At 29.9% G+C, this 19,024-nt stretch overlaps 2 protein-coding genes across 2 annotated transcripts; both read right to left on the bottom strand.

Moving 5' to 3' along the window:
• Positions 1-487: 487 nt before the first annotated feature.
• On the bottom strand, positions 488-6,283 carry LOC117172984. Its single transcript, XM_033361321.1, has 3 exons — positions 5,727-6,283; positions 5,240-5,518; positions 488-1,991 (listed from the first exon to the last, which is right to left on the bottom strand). Exons 2-3 carry the CDS (start codon positions 5,253-5,255, stop codon positions 1,555-1,557), a joined length of 453 nt encoding a protein of 150 aa, XP_033217212.1. The 5' UTR covers positions 5,256-5,518; positions 5,727-6,283; the 3' UTR covers positions 488-1,554.
• Positions 6,284-10,489: 4,206 nt separating this feature from the next.
• On the bottom strand, positions 10,490-18,710 carry LOC117173161. Its single transcript, XM_033361573.1, has 5 exons — positions 18,619-18,710; positions 15,579-15,722; positions 15,137-15,398; positions 10,834-10,953; positions 10,490-10,753 (listed from the first exon to the last, which is right to left on the bottom strand). The coding sequence occupies exons 2-5, from the start codon at positions 15,597-15,599 to the stop codon at positions 10,512-10,514; spliced, it is 645 nt and encodes a 214-aa protein (XP_033217464.1). The 5' UTR covers positions 15,600-15,722; positions 18,619-18,710; the 3' UTR covers positions 10,490-10,511.
• Positions 18,711-19,024: the final 314 nt, after the last annotated feature.

Below are 19,024 nucleotides of genomic sequence, written 5' to 3'. Positions count from 1 at the left end.
CCTAATACACTACATTACAAGAACCTACACTGTGAGAGTGCTTGCGATTGGCTAAGAAAAGTATTTGTAAAATTTCGGTTTATATTTGATCCACCCTCGTACTACAATGATTAAGAATAATGAAGCTATTTTGAAATAAGTAAATTACTTGAAAAAAGTTTATTCAGCATTTATTGAAATAAAACATCGGATAATTGCGAAAAACTTCTGTCAAAGCTCTATTTCTTGAGGATTCGGTTCAAGAAATGTTGCCTTCGATACTTTTTTTGCGAAACAAATTGTCGATTGCGAATTGCGAGAGCACATTTTTGGTTATATTAAAATTAAACTTCATTGTTATCTTTAACGATTAGTATATTTCTAATATTTATTAAGTTAGGGATTTTGCGAGTTTCCAAATTAAACCATTACTAATCTTTTTCTTCTTTTAAATATAGAAAACCAGAAAAATGTCCTCTTATAATTTTTAAATTTCAACTACGTTTTTTCAGATATTACGTGTCATTTACTAAACTTAATTCTACAATTTTATCTAGTAATCAAGTAAATTTGTCCTTTATTTGAATTTTTGATTAGGCTACCATTGGCGTCCATACCCTCGACTAATCAGTCTATAGCATTCGAGCCATTGGGGAATGCACCTCGCGAAATTGTGTTTTTAACGCATTTACTTTATTTTTTGGCATTTTTATCTCAAGTTTTAATTTCAGGTATAAAAATACATACAGATGTTAAAGTTGGATACATTTTCTGTTCGGGTAACAAAGTTTTTAATTTTCATCCATGGGAAAAGGATGATGAAATTTAAGGTTTACGATTTTTTCGGAAATTATTTCCTTTACCGTAGCTATAGTTACATTTGTAAATGCAATTCTGCATTTTGAACTAAGCTGTTGCAAGCATCGCAGAACCAATAAAAATAGCAATTAGGAATCTGTGTTAAACCTATACATTCTAAATGAAATCATTGAATAGGGCACTCTTGGTTAGCACATTGCAGAAATGCGCGTCCATTGTCAGGCTCACCGCAATCACACCACATTTCTGTCTCCAACTGGTCCAAATCCCGCAAGTTTGTGTACCATCTTCCTAGAAGTTCTGGTGGAATGGCATTCAGATGCAGTAACTTAGCCTTAGAAATATTTGCTTTTCAGAAATTTTAATCAAAATAAGTTCTTTCAATTAACTTCTGCCTGGTAGACCATATCACAAAATCACAGGAACTTCTTTTGGTTATGTACATTCGCAACATCATCTTATAATAATATTCGTGGTTTCTATCCAACGAAAATGTAACGTTATCTTTTAACAGGAGACAACTAGTTTTCTATTTAGCAGACGATGTCAAATCCATCTTTGTATCCAACATCGAATCAGGGCATTTAATTTCTAGGCAGCCTGGTCCTCAGCATTCATAACAAACTAAACCATCAGGTGATGCACCGAATGCAGGATCATCAAGAGATATGATAAATCCTGTAGTTTCCATTACGAAGTTGGTGTGCTTTTTCGTGATATATTCTTCATATTCTTTTCTGGCAATATCTTCATGCTCTAGACCGTACTGAACTGATTTATTCTTGAACAAAACTGACCGAGGATAACATATTCCCTTAATAAGAGACAAAGAGGGAAAGTATGGCATGCAGCATTAAATTTGGATGCAGTAATCCTCCCAGCTTTAATTGAAAACAAATATAAAATCTTACTCTGGGCTAAGGTTTTTTCTATGACAGCTCGCTGTTGTTCCTGTGTGATTGATAAGTCAACAGGGACCTTTCTTAACATTTCTAAGTAATATGCTTCGTAGTCTTCATTGTATAGCAATGATACAAGCTTCAGTAAATTATCTACAACTGGAGTGACTCGATCCGCTGCAAAAGGCTGCATGACTTTCAAGATAGCTGCACCGAGATTATGAGAATTGAGTTTACTCAAGAAAGCATTTAAAGTTTCGTCCTTCAATGGCAGAACATTCTTCACTTTGTTATCTGAAAAGACCCTTAATTCATTAAATATTTTCAAAAATTCAAATTTGTCGCCACCAAATTCATTTTCAACCTAGATCGATGTATTTTCAAACAAATAGCTGACACTTCAACAATATAATTAAATTTTCAATTAAATAGTAGAGGTTTTAACCAATAGAGATTGCATTCTAAACGAAAAATATAATAATAGACTTTTCAATGAAAAGGAATTCATTTTCAACCAAAAAAATTTAATTTTTCTACTAAACAGACGAATTTTAAACTTACAAAGAAGAATTTTTCATCCAAAATACGAACTTTCTATGACAAAGTTTATAGTGAAATTTTCAAAAAATAATGAAATTTTAAACCAAATAGCAGAATTTTTAACCAATAGAGAAACATTCTGAACCAAAAATATAATAGTAGAGTTTTCAAATAAAAAGAATGAACTTCTAACCAAGCAACAATAATTTTCAAAAAAAAAAATGATTTTTATATCTAAAGGTCAATTTTTAAAACAAAAGAACGAATTTCCTGTCCAAAAGACGAATTTTAGAAAAAAAACAGTTTAATTTTCAAACAAAAAATATTAATTTTTAATAACATAGTGGTATTTTAAACAAAATAATAAAATTTTAAAACAAATAGTAGGATTTTTAACCAAAAGAGATCGATTCTGATGACTTTTAAAGAAAATAGTGGAATTATCAACAAAATAATTGCAGTTTTAACTGAGTAATAGAAATTTTTCAAAAGGACAAATTTCGAGCACAATAGTTCAATTTTCGACTAAAAAGATGAACTAAATATGACAATTAAAATTGTAACAAATCAGCAGAATTCTTAAACAAAGGAAACAAATTCTAAATCAAAAAGATGATACAAGACCTTTAAAATAAAAGAATTGACTGTCAACCAAAAATATAATACAATTTTTAATAACAAAGAATTCACTTTTAACAAAAAAAAGACAATTTTTATACCAAAAGACGAACTTTCAATCCAAAATAATAAATTTTCTATCGAAAAAGAAAAGTGTTGAACAAAGAAGTTGAATTTTCGACCAAAAAAGATGGATTTACAACCAAAAATATAATAGAATTTTCAGTAACATAGAATTTACTTTCAACCAAAAAAAAAAAGACGATTTTTATACCCCAAGACGATTTTTCAATCCAAAATAGTAAATTTTCTATCGAAAAAGAAAAATGTTGAACAAAGAAGTTGCATTTTCGACCAAAAGATTGATTTACATCCAAAAATATAATAGAATTTTCAGTAATAAAGAATTTACTTTCAACCAAAAAAAGACGATTTTTATACCGAAAGGCGAATCTTCAATCCAAAATAATAAATTTTCTAACGAAAAAGACAAATGCTGAACAAGGAAGCTGCATTTTCGACCACAAAAGATTGATTTACAACACAAAATTCATTACAATTTTTAATAACAAAGAATTCACTTTCAACCAAAAAAAAAAGACAACTTTTGTACCAAAACACGAATTTTCAATCCAAAATAGTAAATGATCTATCGAAAAAGACAAATGTGTCAACAAGGAAGCTGCATTTTCGACCAAAAAAGATTGATTTACAACAAAAAATTCAATACAATTTTTAATAACAAAGAATTCACTTTCAACTAAAAAAAAAGACAAGTTTTGTACCAAAAGACGAATTTTCAATCCAAAATAATACATTTTCTATCGAACAAGACAAATGTTGAACAAGGAAGCTGCATTTTAGACCAAAAAAGATTGATTTACAACACAAAATTCAATACAATTTTTAATAACAAAGAATTCACTTTCAACCAAAAAAAAAGACAACTTTTGTACCAAAAGACGAATTTTCAATCCAAAATAATAAATTTTCTATCGAAAAAGACAATGGTTTAACAAGGAAGCTGCATTTTCGACCAAAAAAGATTGATTTACAACACAAAATTCAATACAATTTTTAATAACAAAGAATTCACTTTCAAAAAAAAAAAGACAACTTTTGTACCGTAAGACGAATTTTCAATCCAAAATAATAAATTTTCCATCGAACAAGACAAATGTTGAACAACGAAGCTGCATTATCGACCAAAAAAGATTGATTTACAACACAAAATTCAATACAATTTTTAATAACAAAGAATTCACTTTCAACCAAAAAAAGACAAGTTTTGTACCAAAAGACGAATTTTCAATCCAAAATAATAAATTTTCTATCGAAAAAGACAAATGTTGAACAAGGAAGCTGCATTTTCGACAAAAAAATATTGATTTACAACACAAAATAAAATAGAATTTTTAATAACAAAGAATTTACTTTCAACCAAAAAAAAGACAAGTTTTGTACCAAAAGACGAATTTTCAATCCAAAATAATAAATTTTCTAACGAAAAAGACAAATTTTGAACCAGGAAGCTGCATTTTCGACCAAAAAAGATTGATTTACAACACAAAATTCAACACAATTTTTAATAACAAAGAATTCACTTTCAACCAAAAAAAAAGACAAGTTTTGTACCAAAAGACGAATCTTCAATCCAAAATAATAAATTTTTTATCGAACAAGACAAATGTTGAACAAGGAAGCTGCATTTTAGACCAAAAAAAGATTGATTTACAACACAAAATTGAATACAATTTTTAATAACAAAGAATTCACTTTCAACCAAAAAAAAAGACAAGTTTTGTACCAAAAGACAAACGTTCAACAAAGCAGCTGCATTTTCGACCAAAACAGATGAATTCTGCAACAAAAGTAATTACCTTTTAACCAAAAATAGTCGGATTTTCTCATTGGATTCTATTCATTTAGTTCTCATTCAAGCGAAAAACTAGGAAAAGGAGAATTTTCTTAAAAACTGGAGAAGGAATGGGAACTCATTTACAATGGGGAAATTAGGAGAATGTGAAAAAGATCATGAAGTTTGCGATTTGATAAACGGCAGCGGGAATTTTACCGAAGGAAGAAAGAAAATTTTACTTTTATATCCCTGAAATGACCGGAAGGAGGTAAGTTCTTCTAAAAAGGAAGTTTTCGTTCACAGATATAAAAGTAACGTTAGTATTTGAACCATCCATAAATACAAGCTTTAAATTCCTAAATATACAATATAAAATGAACATTCATTTTTTAACGAAACATTGTTAAATATAACATTATCTTTGCTTTTTTAACGTACATAGTTAGTGACGCTAAGCATTATTCCAAATAAATGTTCTTTTTTGAAAACCTGCACGATATTTATTGCAAAAATAGAAATAACTTACCACCAAAAGATTTCATCTTTCTTCCCCAATTGATTTCTGAAATCTTCTTTGGACTCAGTTCTTAACAGAGAAGGTACAGGCCATGCAGCTAGCTTATCCGTGCACGAAACTCCACTAGATGGAGACCAAAAATGTAAAAAAATCTATTGCTGCCGAATGGCTGCAGACTTCTCCAAGACCGGCGATGCAAGTACAGTGGGAACTTAAAATAGATCCGTCTGCACTGAAAATAATCTATGGAGACAATTTTTCTTCATTGAATCGCTGCGAGTGTTTTACCTGTGAAACATTTTTTCAATTAGATTTAAAATTGAACACATCAATTCAATTTACATTCAGGAAATATTCATGACATTAATAAGTCATATTTATTATTAAATTTAAAATCATAATTTAAAATACAGAAATAATGCAAGTAAAAAATAAGAAGTATCAATATTTATATATAGTTAAATATCTGCATTATAAAGAAAATTATTGCACTAACCTCGTCAACCACAACAAACTTCTCCTTCCTTGTGGCACATTCTAATTTTACCATAAATCCAGCTTGGTAAAATTTGAAAGCTTCTAAATTTTTATAAGCTTTTAATTGTTCACGCGTGCAAAAGCTGTGAGTTAAAACGAAATAGTTGATAATATCTATCAACTGAACTTCGGGTACATCTCTCAAGTTTACACGGAAATCTCGTTTTTCCAATAAATAAGAATCGCAGTAATCAATAACCTTAATTTTTTCTAAATAACGTTCTTTCACATCACTCACCAGACTTGAAGCGTATTTGCTTAACATTTTCGATCTTTTATGCACAAATAATGATTTCGCCGGCTTACTTTATTATATTGTCAAGCATAACCACAAATTCGGACACTTTTCTTGTCTTAACGACATTAAAGCTTTGACGTTGATCACTACAAACTACATGAAATACACAGCCAGATATAATCTCTCAAAAAACGGAACGAACAACTAAAACTACCTCACAAATAAATTCTAAACGCAATTCAAGGCACTGAAACTGATTTCTTCCATAAGAAATACGTAGGCACGTGCGTCTGTTTTCCCCTCAGCATTTGACGCGGTCAATGTTTTTGGAATGGGTAGTGGAAGTATAAATACCTAATTGTTTCCAGTCAGGTACTTGGAATTTTCCACGTGATGGCAGACTTATGTCTGGCGGGAATTATTCAAAGACAATTATTGAATAATTGAATAATAAAAACCTGCTCCTGAGATGTAGGAGAGCAGAATAGAAATAAAAAAGTGTTCATGCAAAAAAATTAATTGGTTCCGGGAAAATAAATATTTCGTGTCGTGGTCTTACTCTATAACATATGAGTTATCGTTGAATGACGTATAAAGAGAAGAAAGGTATATGTTTATTTGTAAACGAATAATGATAATAATTTTAACAAATGTAATTTCTGCTTGTACGGCAAAAAGTTAAGCAAAAAAAACCCCGTCTAAAAGTGACTTTTGTAGAAAATGGAGATTTAAGACTTTTGGTTGGAATTTAATTCAAGAGATTTTTCTTTGAGAAAAAAAGCGTTTTATTATTTTATTGTATTAAACAAAAATTTAGGAAGACAAATATGGTAAGAAAATGGTCAGAGGCTAGAAATATAAAAAAAAACGAAGAAGATAGTATACAAGTAGAGCCAGCTATTTGGTTTGGAATCACTAACAGTCTTATTTTACTATATTAAAAACGAGATTCTGAACAAATCTTTTTGACAAAATATGTATTAGATTGTTTGAGAATTTTTTATGCAAAAAGCCCAGTTTCGGAAAAATGTTGGTTATTTAGTTCTGCACTGAAACCATTGAAAAGGTACATAATGTTTCAAATTTTATAATCATATCAATCAAACTGTTCACAATTTAACAATTTTAAATACCACCCGTTTCAACATGAAAGCATTAAAATTATATATAGTATGCGTCGAAATAAAATAACAAAAACATTTCATCCTTACAATTTGAAGGGCCTAAAATTAAAAATATAATAGTGTCGAAAATTGAACAATTGTACAATTCTGAAATTGTTTCATTTGAAATATAAAGGCTTCCCGGTAAGAAGGTTCGAATTGCTTATAATGGTAACGTTTCCATTGCTTTTCTATCGTTGATTTGAAAATATCATTCCAATGCTTAAGAACGTCAAAAAGTGATACGAGAGCGATTGGAATGAGCGCAGCGTCAACGGAACGATTCGAATGCGATTAAAGTTTAATCAAAGAAGGGACTAAATGAAACAGAATTTATCAGAATTTTTTGTGTGCAAATTATGTAGCTCGCTCCATAAAATGGAATTGGTTTGTTATCATTTTTTTTTCTAACCTATAAAAATGTGAATTTAAATATTCCTCTGCATTATTCTATAAATGTGTCTCATAAGATGATAAAAACTGCGTTATTGAAAAATGTTTATTTCAGATACATCTCTATTGAATATATTAATTCTTTTAGATATATATTGTAGATAATATCGTAAGAAACATCTCTTGTTCCAAGTCTTTTATTGTAGTAGATAATTAAATTTGTTCAAACAAGAAAAGAAATACGTTTGCAGAAACATGTTTTATAATTTGCAAGTAACAATAGAAGAGTATGCACACGCTCAATATACAGGGTGGACATGAAGTGAGACTTGTGGACTGAGAAGTAAACGTCAATTTTCTTCTGTGCCAATAACATTATGGAATGGCTGCTGAGTGACAAATACTATAAATTGGTAATAATATTGTGCGCTTTTAGTGGGCGAAGAGTGAATTGTGTTTAACGCTTATTTGCGGAATAAAAAAAGTATGTTATAAATAGACAAGATCTGTTTTGTATAATGTGAATAAAATTTTACATGCAAAAATTTTTAATTGACATTACCTACAATTACTTACAGCGATTTCGGTAAAAAGGTGAATCCGACCATAACCTCGAAATAATGGCAGATCCCCTGGCGGACCAAAGAAACCGAATGGAGCCTCTTCAAAGTACCCGTAAAGACCCCATTCGGTTCCTTTTTAAATTTTCTTTTAGAAACTCGCGGAGTAATCGCAAATACTTTTTTTTCAGCTTTAAATATGTGAAAAAATGTCATTAACTTCTGCTGAAGGTGACTTCAAGCGCATCCATAATAGGTCAAGTAGTATGTTGCGCGCGAAGTTTCAAAATAAACTTCTCTTACTTGCATCGCAGCGTTGTTGTCTGAGGTTTCAACAGCGTGGAGCTAGCATGCAGACAAATTTCTTAGTTATCGACGGAACGCTTATTAACTGCTACTAAAAGAAGATGCACTTGAAGGCGCCTTCGGCCCATGTAAATGACAGGTATTTTATTTTTTAAAGTTTTTAACGCTGCAAGAAAAAGTATTGCGATTACTCCGTGAGTTTCTAATGCAAATTTTAACGTAGAATCCGAATACTATACTATTTTAAGCCGAGTAGATTTGAATTACACTAAAAGATTTTTATTTTCTGATAAGGTACCAGTAGTGTATGAATTTAACATTTAGACCTGATAAAATCGATAATTATAGCAAAATTTCTGAAAAAATTGAAATAAAAATTCTGGCCCAAAATCTTGCTTCTGCATTCATATCTGCTACACTCCTATCATCAACGAGTTTCTAATTTATTTTAGTGGTTGATCAAACCAAATTTTGAAATGCGGTCCAGAGAAAGCATTCTCTAAAATAAAAAAAATCCCAAAAGACTTTATTAATTAAAAAGCAGGCAAGTTAAATTGCTTCGAGATATATTTTTGATACACCTATACCATCAGATTGAATTATAATTGATTTTAGGGGATGATGAAATGCCAGTTTGGAAATCAGATCCAGAGATAGCAATATAGAAAATAGAATAATTTCTTTAAAAAGTGGAATAACAATTCTGGGCTAAATTATCTTGTCTAGATACATTTTTAAACAATCCTATCACCGAGTCTCTAATTTATTTTAATGGTTGATCAAACAAAATTTTAGGATGAGGTACAGAGAAAACATTTTCTAAAATACCAAAAAATCTCTAAATATTTTATTGAATAAAACTGAGGCAAGTTAAATTACCTCGAGATATCTTTTTGGTACACCTATCCCTGAAAAAAAGTTCAATTGCATTTAATTGGAAATGTTGAAATGAGCATTTGCAATTAAATGTAATTCGTAGAACTATGATTAAATATACTTCGATGGATTTGAATTGACGCAATTTATTTGAATCTTCAAGATGAAATTGATGGTATCTCGTCATTAGGGAATGATGTCAATTGAATTAAATTGTCAGTTTTCAATTGAATGTAATAAAATATATACAAGTTAATTGTGAATTTTCAATTCGAGGTACCTTTTTAAAGTATTACTAAGCAAATGAATAAAATAGGTTATATGGTTATTTAATCAAACTTTATCTAAATCAAAGAAACGTGTGATGAGATAACGTATTTAATAACAATCTTTTCAGTTATCTTAACATCAATTTTAATTATAATTTCGAGGAATAAATACAGATCAAATCTATAATACTTCTATATTATAAAGATGCACATAAGAGGCTAATTTCGACTTGCATGCATATAGAAGGTCTGCAATGCTTTCAAAATAATACACTTTTAGTATTTTGAGATCTTTTTTTTATAATAATATAGATTGACAAATATTAAAATGATCTTATATTAAAGAATACCACTGAGGCTAATTTTCGATGACATTAATACAGAAGATCGGTAAGGCTCTCGATAACATACTTGTGATACTTTGAAATCAACTTTAATAATAATGTTGATATAAAAATATAGATAAGATATTATATTAAAGAAATGCATGTAACAGGTTAATTTGCGTTTATACCAATACTGAAACTCGATAAGATACATTCATAATCCTCGATATTTTCAACATTAATAAACTGGGGTCCTGCGACTTTCCCGTCTGTGTACCCGGAGTTTACATTATTTTTGCCATTGTGAATTTCTCGATTGTCTGCGTTAACAGTGTCTTTTTCTGAATCAAGTTCGCCCTCACTACTATAGTCAAAATTATTTTCGATTCCAATTTCCTGATCTGAGCTGCTGTAGGGAACATTTGCCACCACGCCACCCTCGCTCTCGTTTTCCCCGATTTTGCTATGATCTATGTCGCTATCTGCCATCACTTGATCATTCAGAGGGTCTCGGTTTTCGGCGTTAGAAAGCCCATCGTCCTGAACATTTATCTAATGGGCCTTCTTCGTCTTCCGATCTTGTTTCGATGCTTCCGATGTCTTGTAGATCTTCTTATGGATCGTTGCCTTGAACATTTTCCAATGGCACATTTCCTTGAAAATCTTCCAATGGGCCATTGCTTTCAAAAGCTTCCAATGGACCAACGCCTTGAACGTCACCCAACAGACCATGGTCTCGAATGTCTTCCAATGAACTATGAGCATTTTCTGATGGGTTATTTTCACCTTGATCCTCGCCTTGGTCATCGATGTAATAACCGGAATGCTGGTCTTGGATACTCTCACACTTCTCACCTGATATCATGGAAAATATATGTTTATTAAATCTGACAGTATATAAATTATTTATTTTCAAATTGAGATGCAGTGCGTACTTTGAGTTCTTTTTAGACTGGCAATTTTTTGCCCAATGTAGAATCTAGTTTTCTCAGCTTCTTTATCTACTTCAGCTTCCGAATATTTTCTGTACTTTTGTAGCCACCATGTACACATTTCTGAAAATTTTTTTTTCAATTTGTCTATTTCAGAAAGAAAATTAACGCAACATCCATAATTTGAGAAAAAATCTACGAAAGCAGTTTAAAAAATAAACAAAATAAAATTTACCAAAACCTTACGCGCTAAATTAGCCTATTCTTATATTAAAGCAAATCAAAGCCTGAGTAGAATAAGGTGTTTGTTCCGGATCTGCTTGAAGAAAGTGTTAGTTTGCAGCTTGTATAAAAAGGCGTTCGTTCAGCGAAGTATTTTATCCTTGAAATTTATTTGTGATATTACTGACGTAGGGGATGGAGCTCTTTCAGAAGGAAAGTTTCCTTTTTCTATTTAAGCTTCTAATTAATAATGTTTCGCATAATCATATAAATAAGATAATGCAACACCACCTCTTCATCACTTATTTATTATATTATTCATTATTCACATTTCATAAAAATTGAGATCAACCTCATAATTAAATAATAAAAATTGGTGTTGTATTAGCTTAGTTTTATATAATTATGCAAAATATTTTTAATTAAAAGCTTCAATAAAAAAATGAAACTTTACTTCTAAAAAAGTTCGATCCCTTGCGCCAGTAGTGCGACTACAAAAATTTCAAGAATAAAATACTTCCACAGACGAACGCATTTATCGAACAAGACCTTCAAGCTGATTTGGAAGAAGAAGATCCGGAACGAACCGCTTATTCTAGTCAAGCGTCGAAATGGAATCTTTATGAAAACTGTTTTATCAAAAAAATGAGACTATGGAAGTTTAAAAAAATCTTTTAAAGAAATTGTTTGGGATCAATATAATTTTCATTTAGTGAGAGATGGAGGATTTTGAATTTTGCATTTTGATTACGTAATTGCATGTTATTCATATTTTGTTAAAATATACAGGGTGGCCGTTTTAATCATAGAAATCTTTTGTCGGTCAATTCTTGGTTCGCGAAAATTTTTCATGGTGAACATAATGAAAAAATTAAAATTCTAAAGCTTAACATTTTTCTATTTGAAGCAATAAAAAAAAAAGAAATCAAAGCACTCAAAGTGGATCTCTTGAATTTTGAACTCTTAAAATTGAAGTTTAAAGGTTGATAATTCAAAAATTCGAATTTGTAACTTTTATAAATCATAAAGTTCAAAGATTCAGATTCAGTGCCAAAAAGGTGAATTATCATTTTAAATGCTCTATAAATCAGAAAATCAATCAATGATCTCTCAAATTAAAATTTTTTTATTATTTTAAGGAGTTTCAAGCTAGAATCATTATAAATTAAAATTTTCAAACTGAAGACTTCTTAAAGTAGAAGCTAAATCATTTTCATTTTTAATAGTTTAAACATCCATGAAAAGCCTAAACATTTTATTTTAAAATCTTGAGGAATCTAGAAGTTGTTTAAATGTTTTCAGAACTTGTAAATATCTTTTAAAATGAATTGAATTTTTCCTATAATTTTTAGAAAAACCTGCAAATTTTACAAAGTTTCTTTAAATTTGTTATGTGTAAGTGGCCAAAGCCTACCTTAAAATAAAATGCAGATTTCTACATATTTTATACAAAAAAATTCAAAGCTTTTCAAGAATTGTGAAACGTTTCAATTTTGTACAAAATCCTGCCAATTCTAAAAAATTTCCTTAAAATTTTCGAGTTACTTTTTTTAACATTTTTATAAATTTTGTGAAACCTTTTTAAATATTCTCTTGAAATGATTTTTCAAAATGAAAAATTATTTTCAATTTTCCTGGAAATCTTAAAATGATGTTTTTATTCTTTTGAAGCCTTTTAAAATTCTTAAGAAGCTTCTAAATTTTTTATTTGAAATCTAAAAAAATCTACATTTTGTTTTAAATTAAGCTTTGGCTATTTGAACCAAAATTTTGGTCCAAAAAGCCGAATTTTGTCGGTAAACACACTTCGTTGAAATTATTTGAAATCATTTGAACTTTTGAATTAATTTTGAATTCTTTCAAAACTTTTAAATATCTCTTAAAATTAATCAAATTTTTTTCTACAAATAATAGATATTTAATTGTTGTTTGTACATCAAAATTCACCAATTTCTCTTACAGACTAAAATTTCTTTAAATGAAGCAATTGAAATTGTCATTATTAAAGTTTAAAAAGGCCTTCGAAATGTCAACGAATACAGGCTTTTTATGTTGAATAATTCAGTTTTAAATTTGTTACTTTTAAATATAAACAGAAAAACAAAAATGAATATTTTATACCGAAACAATATTTTATATTCAATAAAAGCCTTCAATTAAGAATATATTATTATAAAGTTATTTTTAAGTTGAAAATAGTTTGTGAAGTGCAAATTAGACGTTTACATTTACTGAATGACTAAGAATTTCGAAATAAAACTGTTTAATTTTTTAACTTTGAGATCAATTTGAAAAAATTATTCATTTATGTTTACAGTTGATAAAATAAAATCAATTTTATCGAAAAATTTCAAGTTCGAACGCTTTTAATTTTTTACTGTTTAAGTCTTCAAGACAGCATTTTTAAATTTCTTAAATTAAAAAATTACGCTTAAGAATTAAAATGGAAGAAGGCAAATTCTGTAAGTAAAAGATATTTTAAAAACAGTTCAAATCGAACTTGGACAAATTATCCTTTGAAAAATTTGTCAAATTCCCGGTCAAACAATATATTCACTGTCATTTCCCGATTTTCCTGGTCTAAAAAAATTTCTGATCTCTTGTAGTAAACCAGTTGTCTTTTCCTGCATGGATCTAAAGTAAAATAAAAATGTAAGAGCGAATAGTTCAATTTTAGGTAAAAAAAGAGGTTTTCCGAAAAAGGGGATTCGAAAGGGATTTCATTTATCATTAAAAACTGCTTATATTATATGAATATCTTGGGAATATTAAACCATTGCACTCTAACAGTAGCGATATTTGTTTAATAAGTTTTCTGCTCTTATTTATTTGTGTTTGCACATTTTTTAGCATTAATACAGTTTTGCTTCTACAACCACAACTAACATACTTTTCTCTGATGCCCCGCTACTTGCTTCTCAAATATTAATTTGCAATATTTTTACTTAAAATATTAGAAATTTGAAGCACTTTATTTTCAATTTGAGAGTCGTTCTTACATTAATTTTATTTGTGAAAGTGTATTCCTCTATTTGCCTAAAAAATTTCCAATTTTCGCATTCTTTTTAGTGTATTTTGGTCTAAGAAGCCTGTTAAATCTATTAAGATGTTCTTGATTTGAAATGGCAGCATTGGTTCATTTTTCTGGTTTTGTTCTTCGATTGATTTGTTCGCGTTTTTTTTCTGTCAATAATGTCCTTAAATTTACAAAATTAGCAAGTTAATCGTTTAGAAAATATTTGAAATTAGTATTATCAAAAAGAATCGCGTTCGAAGCGTCTGGTTTTCTTAGTGTCTAAACTTTCTGTTCATGCTGCTTAAAAAATAAATCGGAACCTTGGAAAAAATAGGACAAGGGAAAAGTTGCGTAAAAACTCTTGATCGGTGTTTCAAGAGATTTCTTCAAATTGAAGGGTAGAAAAAGAAGATTAGATGAAAAGGAGGACAAAATGTGGTACCTGGTATCATTCCGATTAAAGAAAACAAATTTTTTGATGGACCACAAAGTATTTCAATTTTGAAAACTATTTTTAAAAAAACATTTTTACTTCAACCTCTATGGTTTTTAACTTAATATAGATTTTGAAATTTTTTGCTTGTTACTATTTTATCGTCTTTTTCATTGTTCTAAAGAAAAATGCAAAATTAAAATTTGGAAACAGCCAATTATCCTGCAGTCTAAAGTGGTCTAGCCCGCTGATATAGAAACATTTACATGAAACAATTTAGGAAAAAGTTACATCTCCATTCTGAAGCGTTTTGCCCACAGCAGGATAAGGGCTAGAGTCATTAACCGTGTTGTGTTTTGTTATTTCCTACAATTTAGCTGTAAAATCAAATAAGGCGCATAAGAATTTAGAGCAAATAGATAATATTCTGTATACTATTAGCGTGAAATTCAAGATTAGAAATATTTTTTCATTCTTCAGTTCTATCATGCATTTATAGACAATTTCTATGAATTGTAAGTTTCTGAGAGGCATCGGAAAAATAAACAAAAAAATATGCAGTAATATTTAGTAACGAAACTCACTTCATTTTCTTAAAATATAATAACATAAAGAAAGGAATAGTAAGATTGTACCATCAAGTTTGTCCGCATTATTGATTGAAATTTCGGTTAGCTTCCTGTTGAGTTTTTTAAGAGTCGAGATCTCTAATGTCTGCGCATGAATTACTTCATCTGTTTTCTGAAGCTTCATCTTCAGACACGAAATTTCCTCTTTTTTCAGTCTCCTGTCATCCTTGGTCTCAGCTAGGTTCTTCCTCAAACTTCGAATCACATTTTTCAATGTTTCTATTTTATCGCACAGCTTTTCCCTATCCACGTTTCTACCAGTACAAGCCTATGGAATTTTATACCTTAAGATCACAGTGTTACGAATAAGTATTATATCACATTCTAATTATCGAATTTTTTAAAAACTTTTATTATAACAAACAGTATTCACATAAAAACTAGAAATGGTTTGCTATTACAATTCAAAATAGTGCCTGTCAGAAATTTAAAAACTTGGAATGTTTACCTTTGTTTGAGGCCTTTGCATTTGAGCTGTAACTTTTGTGGGAATTATCTTTGGCAATCGTACAGGAACCTTTTCTTGTTCATTACTTTTTTGTAATGCAAGTACTGGTTGCGTAGAGGGGATTTTTCCAGGAGGCTGATTGTTCTGAAAGAAATTATAGAACATAAATCCATTTACAGTAGCTAGTGCAGCAGAGTTCTCAGACATATAGTCACTTATTGACTATAAGATGACCTACTTGATGTCTATTCTTGGGCTGAACAGATTTAAAGACAGCAACTGGTTTTTCAGTTGTAGACGTCTTGAAGTCAGTTTTCACATTTGAAATTAGTTTATTATCGGTAAAAACTTCCCAAATATCAGTTAATAAATGCTAGTTATAATAGAACTGAAATATGTGTCAATTTAAATTGTAAATAAATATAGATTATTATGCAGCGTACGCATAAATGATTGTGTCTTACTGTACACAAATCATTTTTGTTTGAAGTTCCTTAAGCGAATTTTATAGCAAGATTTCTAACAGGCTTGTATGTATTTCCCGCAAAAGTTCTTTCCTCATTTTTTTTCGACTATGAAACTTTTTTCTGCAAATGTTGAAACTCATCAATTTTTTATTTATTATTGGAAAAGATCTGAAAAATCTGGATTCAAATTTTTTAATTCAAAATTTTTATAATTAGCGCATTGCAAAATGAATTATTTTAAAGCAAAGCAACGTACGATATGAAAAAGTCAAAAGAACAAAAACGTTGCTTTTTAAAACCCTACAATATTATAATAACAATTTTTTTCATTTGGCCGAAAAGTAGAACATTCCAAATTTGATCTTACCAAAAAGAATAAAAAATCCAAAAATTCTATTTTTGGGTCAAACTATGCAAGATAAGAAAAAAATTAAAAAGCTTAAATTGCGCGCCCTGGAAAGAACTACTTGATAGGATACATAGTTTTTGCTTTAGTCGTAAAAAATAACATTCGAAATAAAAATATTAAATTTTTTTTTAACGACACAAGGTATGAACTCAAATTAACAGACAAAATTGTTCGCCTAAAAAGATCTATAAATTTAATAATAATCATTTTTCGATAGGACGAGTAAATTTTCTTTTAATCGTAAAAAATAAGATTAAAAATAAAAAATAAAATTTTTTGGGAAAAGCACAGAAAAGACGAAAACGGACATAGGATCCTATATAATACAATTTGCTCTTCATTTTGCAATTCTTTAATAAGAAATCCCAGGCAAAGTTACATAAAAAATGTGTATTATTGATATAAAAGTGTTGTGTATAATGTAGAAAAATTGACAGGTTGGAAAAAATCGAGTGCGAAGCACGAGATACGTGATGCGCATGTGTTCGTTAAAGCCGAAAGAGCTTTAACAAAAGAGAGTTCAAAAACACAAAATTACAGCTGTCGGTCCGTTGACCTTTGATTTTAAAAAGTCTATGCACGAATGCGGGAGAAATGCAAAGACCAAGCGCTGAGTGCGATTGCGATCTGTCGCTTGCCGTAGGTGCGCTCAAACTTTCGAGCTAAGCTCTTTTAACGAAAGAGAATTTACAATCACAAAATTACAGTCGTAGATGTTTTAAGACTTAATTTTGAAAGGTTTGCGGAATAATGTGCCAAAATATAATGACCGAGCGCGTAGCGCGAGCTAAATATATAATTGAGCGCGAAGCGCGAGATAAATACATCATCGATAGCATACAGATTTTTTTACTGTTAATGACGTTTTTCATTATTAAAGCCAAAACTACGCATCCTATCAAAAAGTGGTTGATAACAAATTTCTAGATCTTTTTTAAATGCACAATTTTTGTGTATTCATCTTTTACCGTATTTTTTACAGTTTGGCCGAAAAATGTAATTTATGGATTTTTCATTATTTTGTATGCTGTCAAAATTTGAATTTCTGATTTTTCAAGAAAATTAAAAAAGTTGTTATGATAATCTCGTATGCTATTTAAAAAGCAACATTTTTCGTCTCTAGACTTTTTTTCATATCGCGCATTATTTGACATAAAATGATCATTTTCTTTTTTTTCAATTTCGTAAATGCTATAACTCTGATAATTTTTGATTTTCTAAAAAAAGTCATCAGGATAAATTGTTAGACTTTTTGAAAACTACTAATAACCTTACAGAGAATTTTTAAATTTTGAAAAAAGTGGTATCAAAAATATTCAAAATGTGCCCACTTTTTGATTTTTTATCCAAAATGGCTGACTAACGAACTTGACCTTTAGTTTCGGATACTAAACGAGTGTACCAAAGGGCAATCTGATAGAATAGTTTTTTCAAAGGTTATCGTATCATAATTTCGATATTAATAGTCCCTATTTGTAGGTCCTGCTATTCGTACCGGAAAAATCCGGTTATAAGTACGAACAATTCGATACACGCATCCAAGACTACTTGAAACTGAATCTTTCAAACTCACAGCTTTTAAACTTATTCAAAAATTGACAATGTGACGAATTAGTTTTAAACAGCCGAATATAAAATTGGAATCTTAGAAATAGCGTGGGATTTTAAAATGATTATTTATTCCTTGGCGGACCGAAGGAACCGAATGGAGCCTCTACAAAGTACCTCTAAAGACCCCATTGGGTCCCCGTTCGGTTCCTTTTTAAAAAATTCGAAAAAAAGCAAAATCAAGTTTTAAATTGTTGAAATACGGATTCTACGTTAAAATTCCCTATAGAAGATCACGAAATAATCGCAATATTTTGTTTGAAACGGTAAAAAGTTTTAAAAAAAAGTTAAGATGTATAACGCCTGTGGACTGCTACTTACAGATGATACGTTTGAAGTGTATCAGTCAACATCAGTCAAAAGGAACCGAATGGGGACTCAATGGGGTCTTCACGGGTACTTTGTAGAGGCTCCATTCGGTTTCTTCGGTCCGCCAGGGTTGGAAGGAAAAATTCCACAGTTTTAAACACAATAGGTATTTGGGCAATAATAGTATATAAAAACACATGCAAAAGAAATATCGGTAATTATCATAGAATGGATTTGACGAAGTTACCTTAGGTGAATTTTCAATCTCCTCTCCGCTCTCTGCTAACGTAGCACACGGTAAAAAAATTTAGCTGTGACAGGGATATTATTCCTTATTATAGCCAAACATTTAGCTGAAAACGAACGAAGGAATTTAGAAAGATCCCTGGATCAGCGAAAATGAATATCCTTGACCATTTTCCATATACCATAGATATCGTATAGTCAAACCCCTGATAAGTATAGCTATAATAGGGATATTAAGAATAGGTGTCTGAAGCAATTATCGGAAGAGCACCAGTGCATTATGGGAGCAGCGAAATAAAATGCCTACGGTCTAATCGGGAGCAGTGACAGTTGAGATTTAATTTGGTCAATTAAACGCTTTTTACCACTTAAAATGTGCGCGAATGTTAATATTAAATGAAGTTTAT

This window comes from Belonocnema kinseyi, chromosome 5 (assembly GCF_010883055.1).
Source record: "Belonocnema kinseyi isolate 2016_QV_RU_SX_M_011 chromosome 5, B_treatae_v1, whole genome shotgun sequence".
Lineage (NCBI taxonomy): Eukaryota > Metazoa > Arthropoda > Insecta > Hymenoptera > Cynipidae > Belonocnema > Belonocnema kinseyi.
The sequence above is the reverse complement of the archived record's forward strand: the minus strand, read 5'-3'. Positions and strand labels throughout refer to the sequence as shown.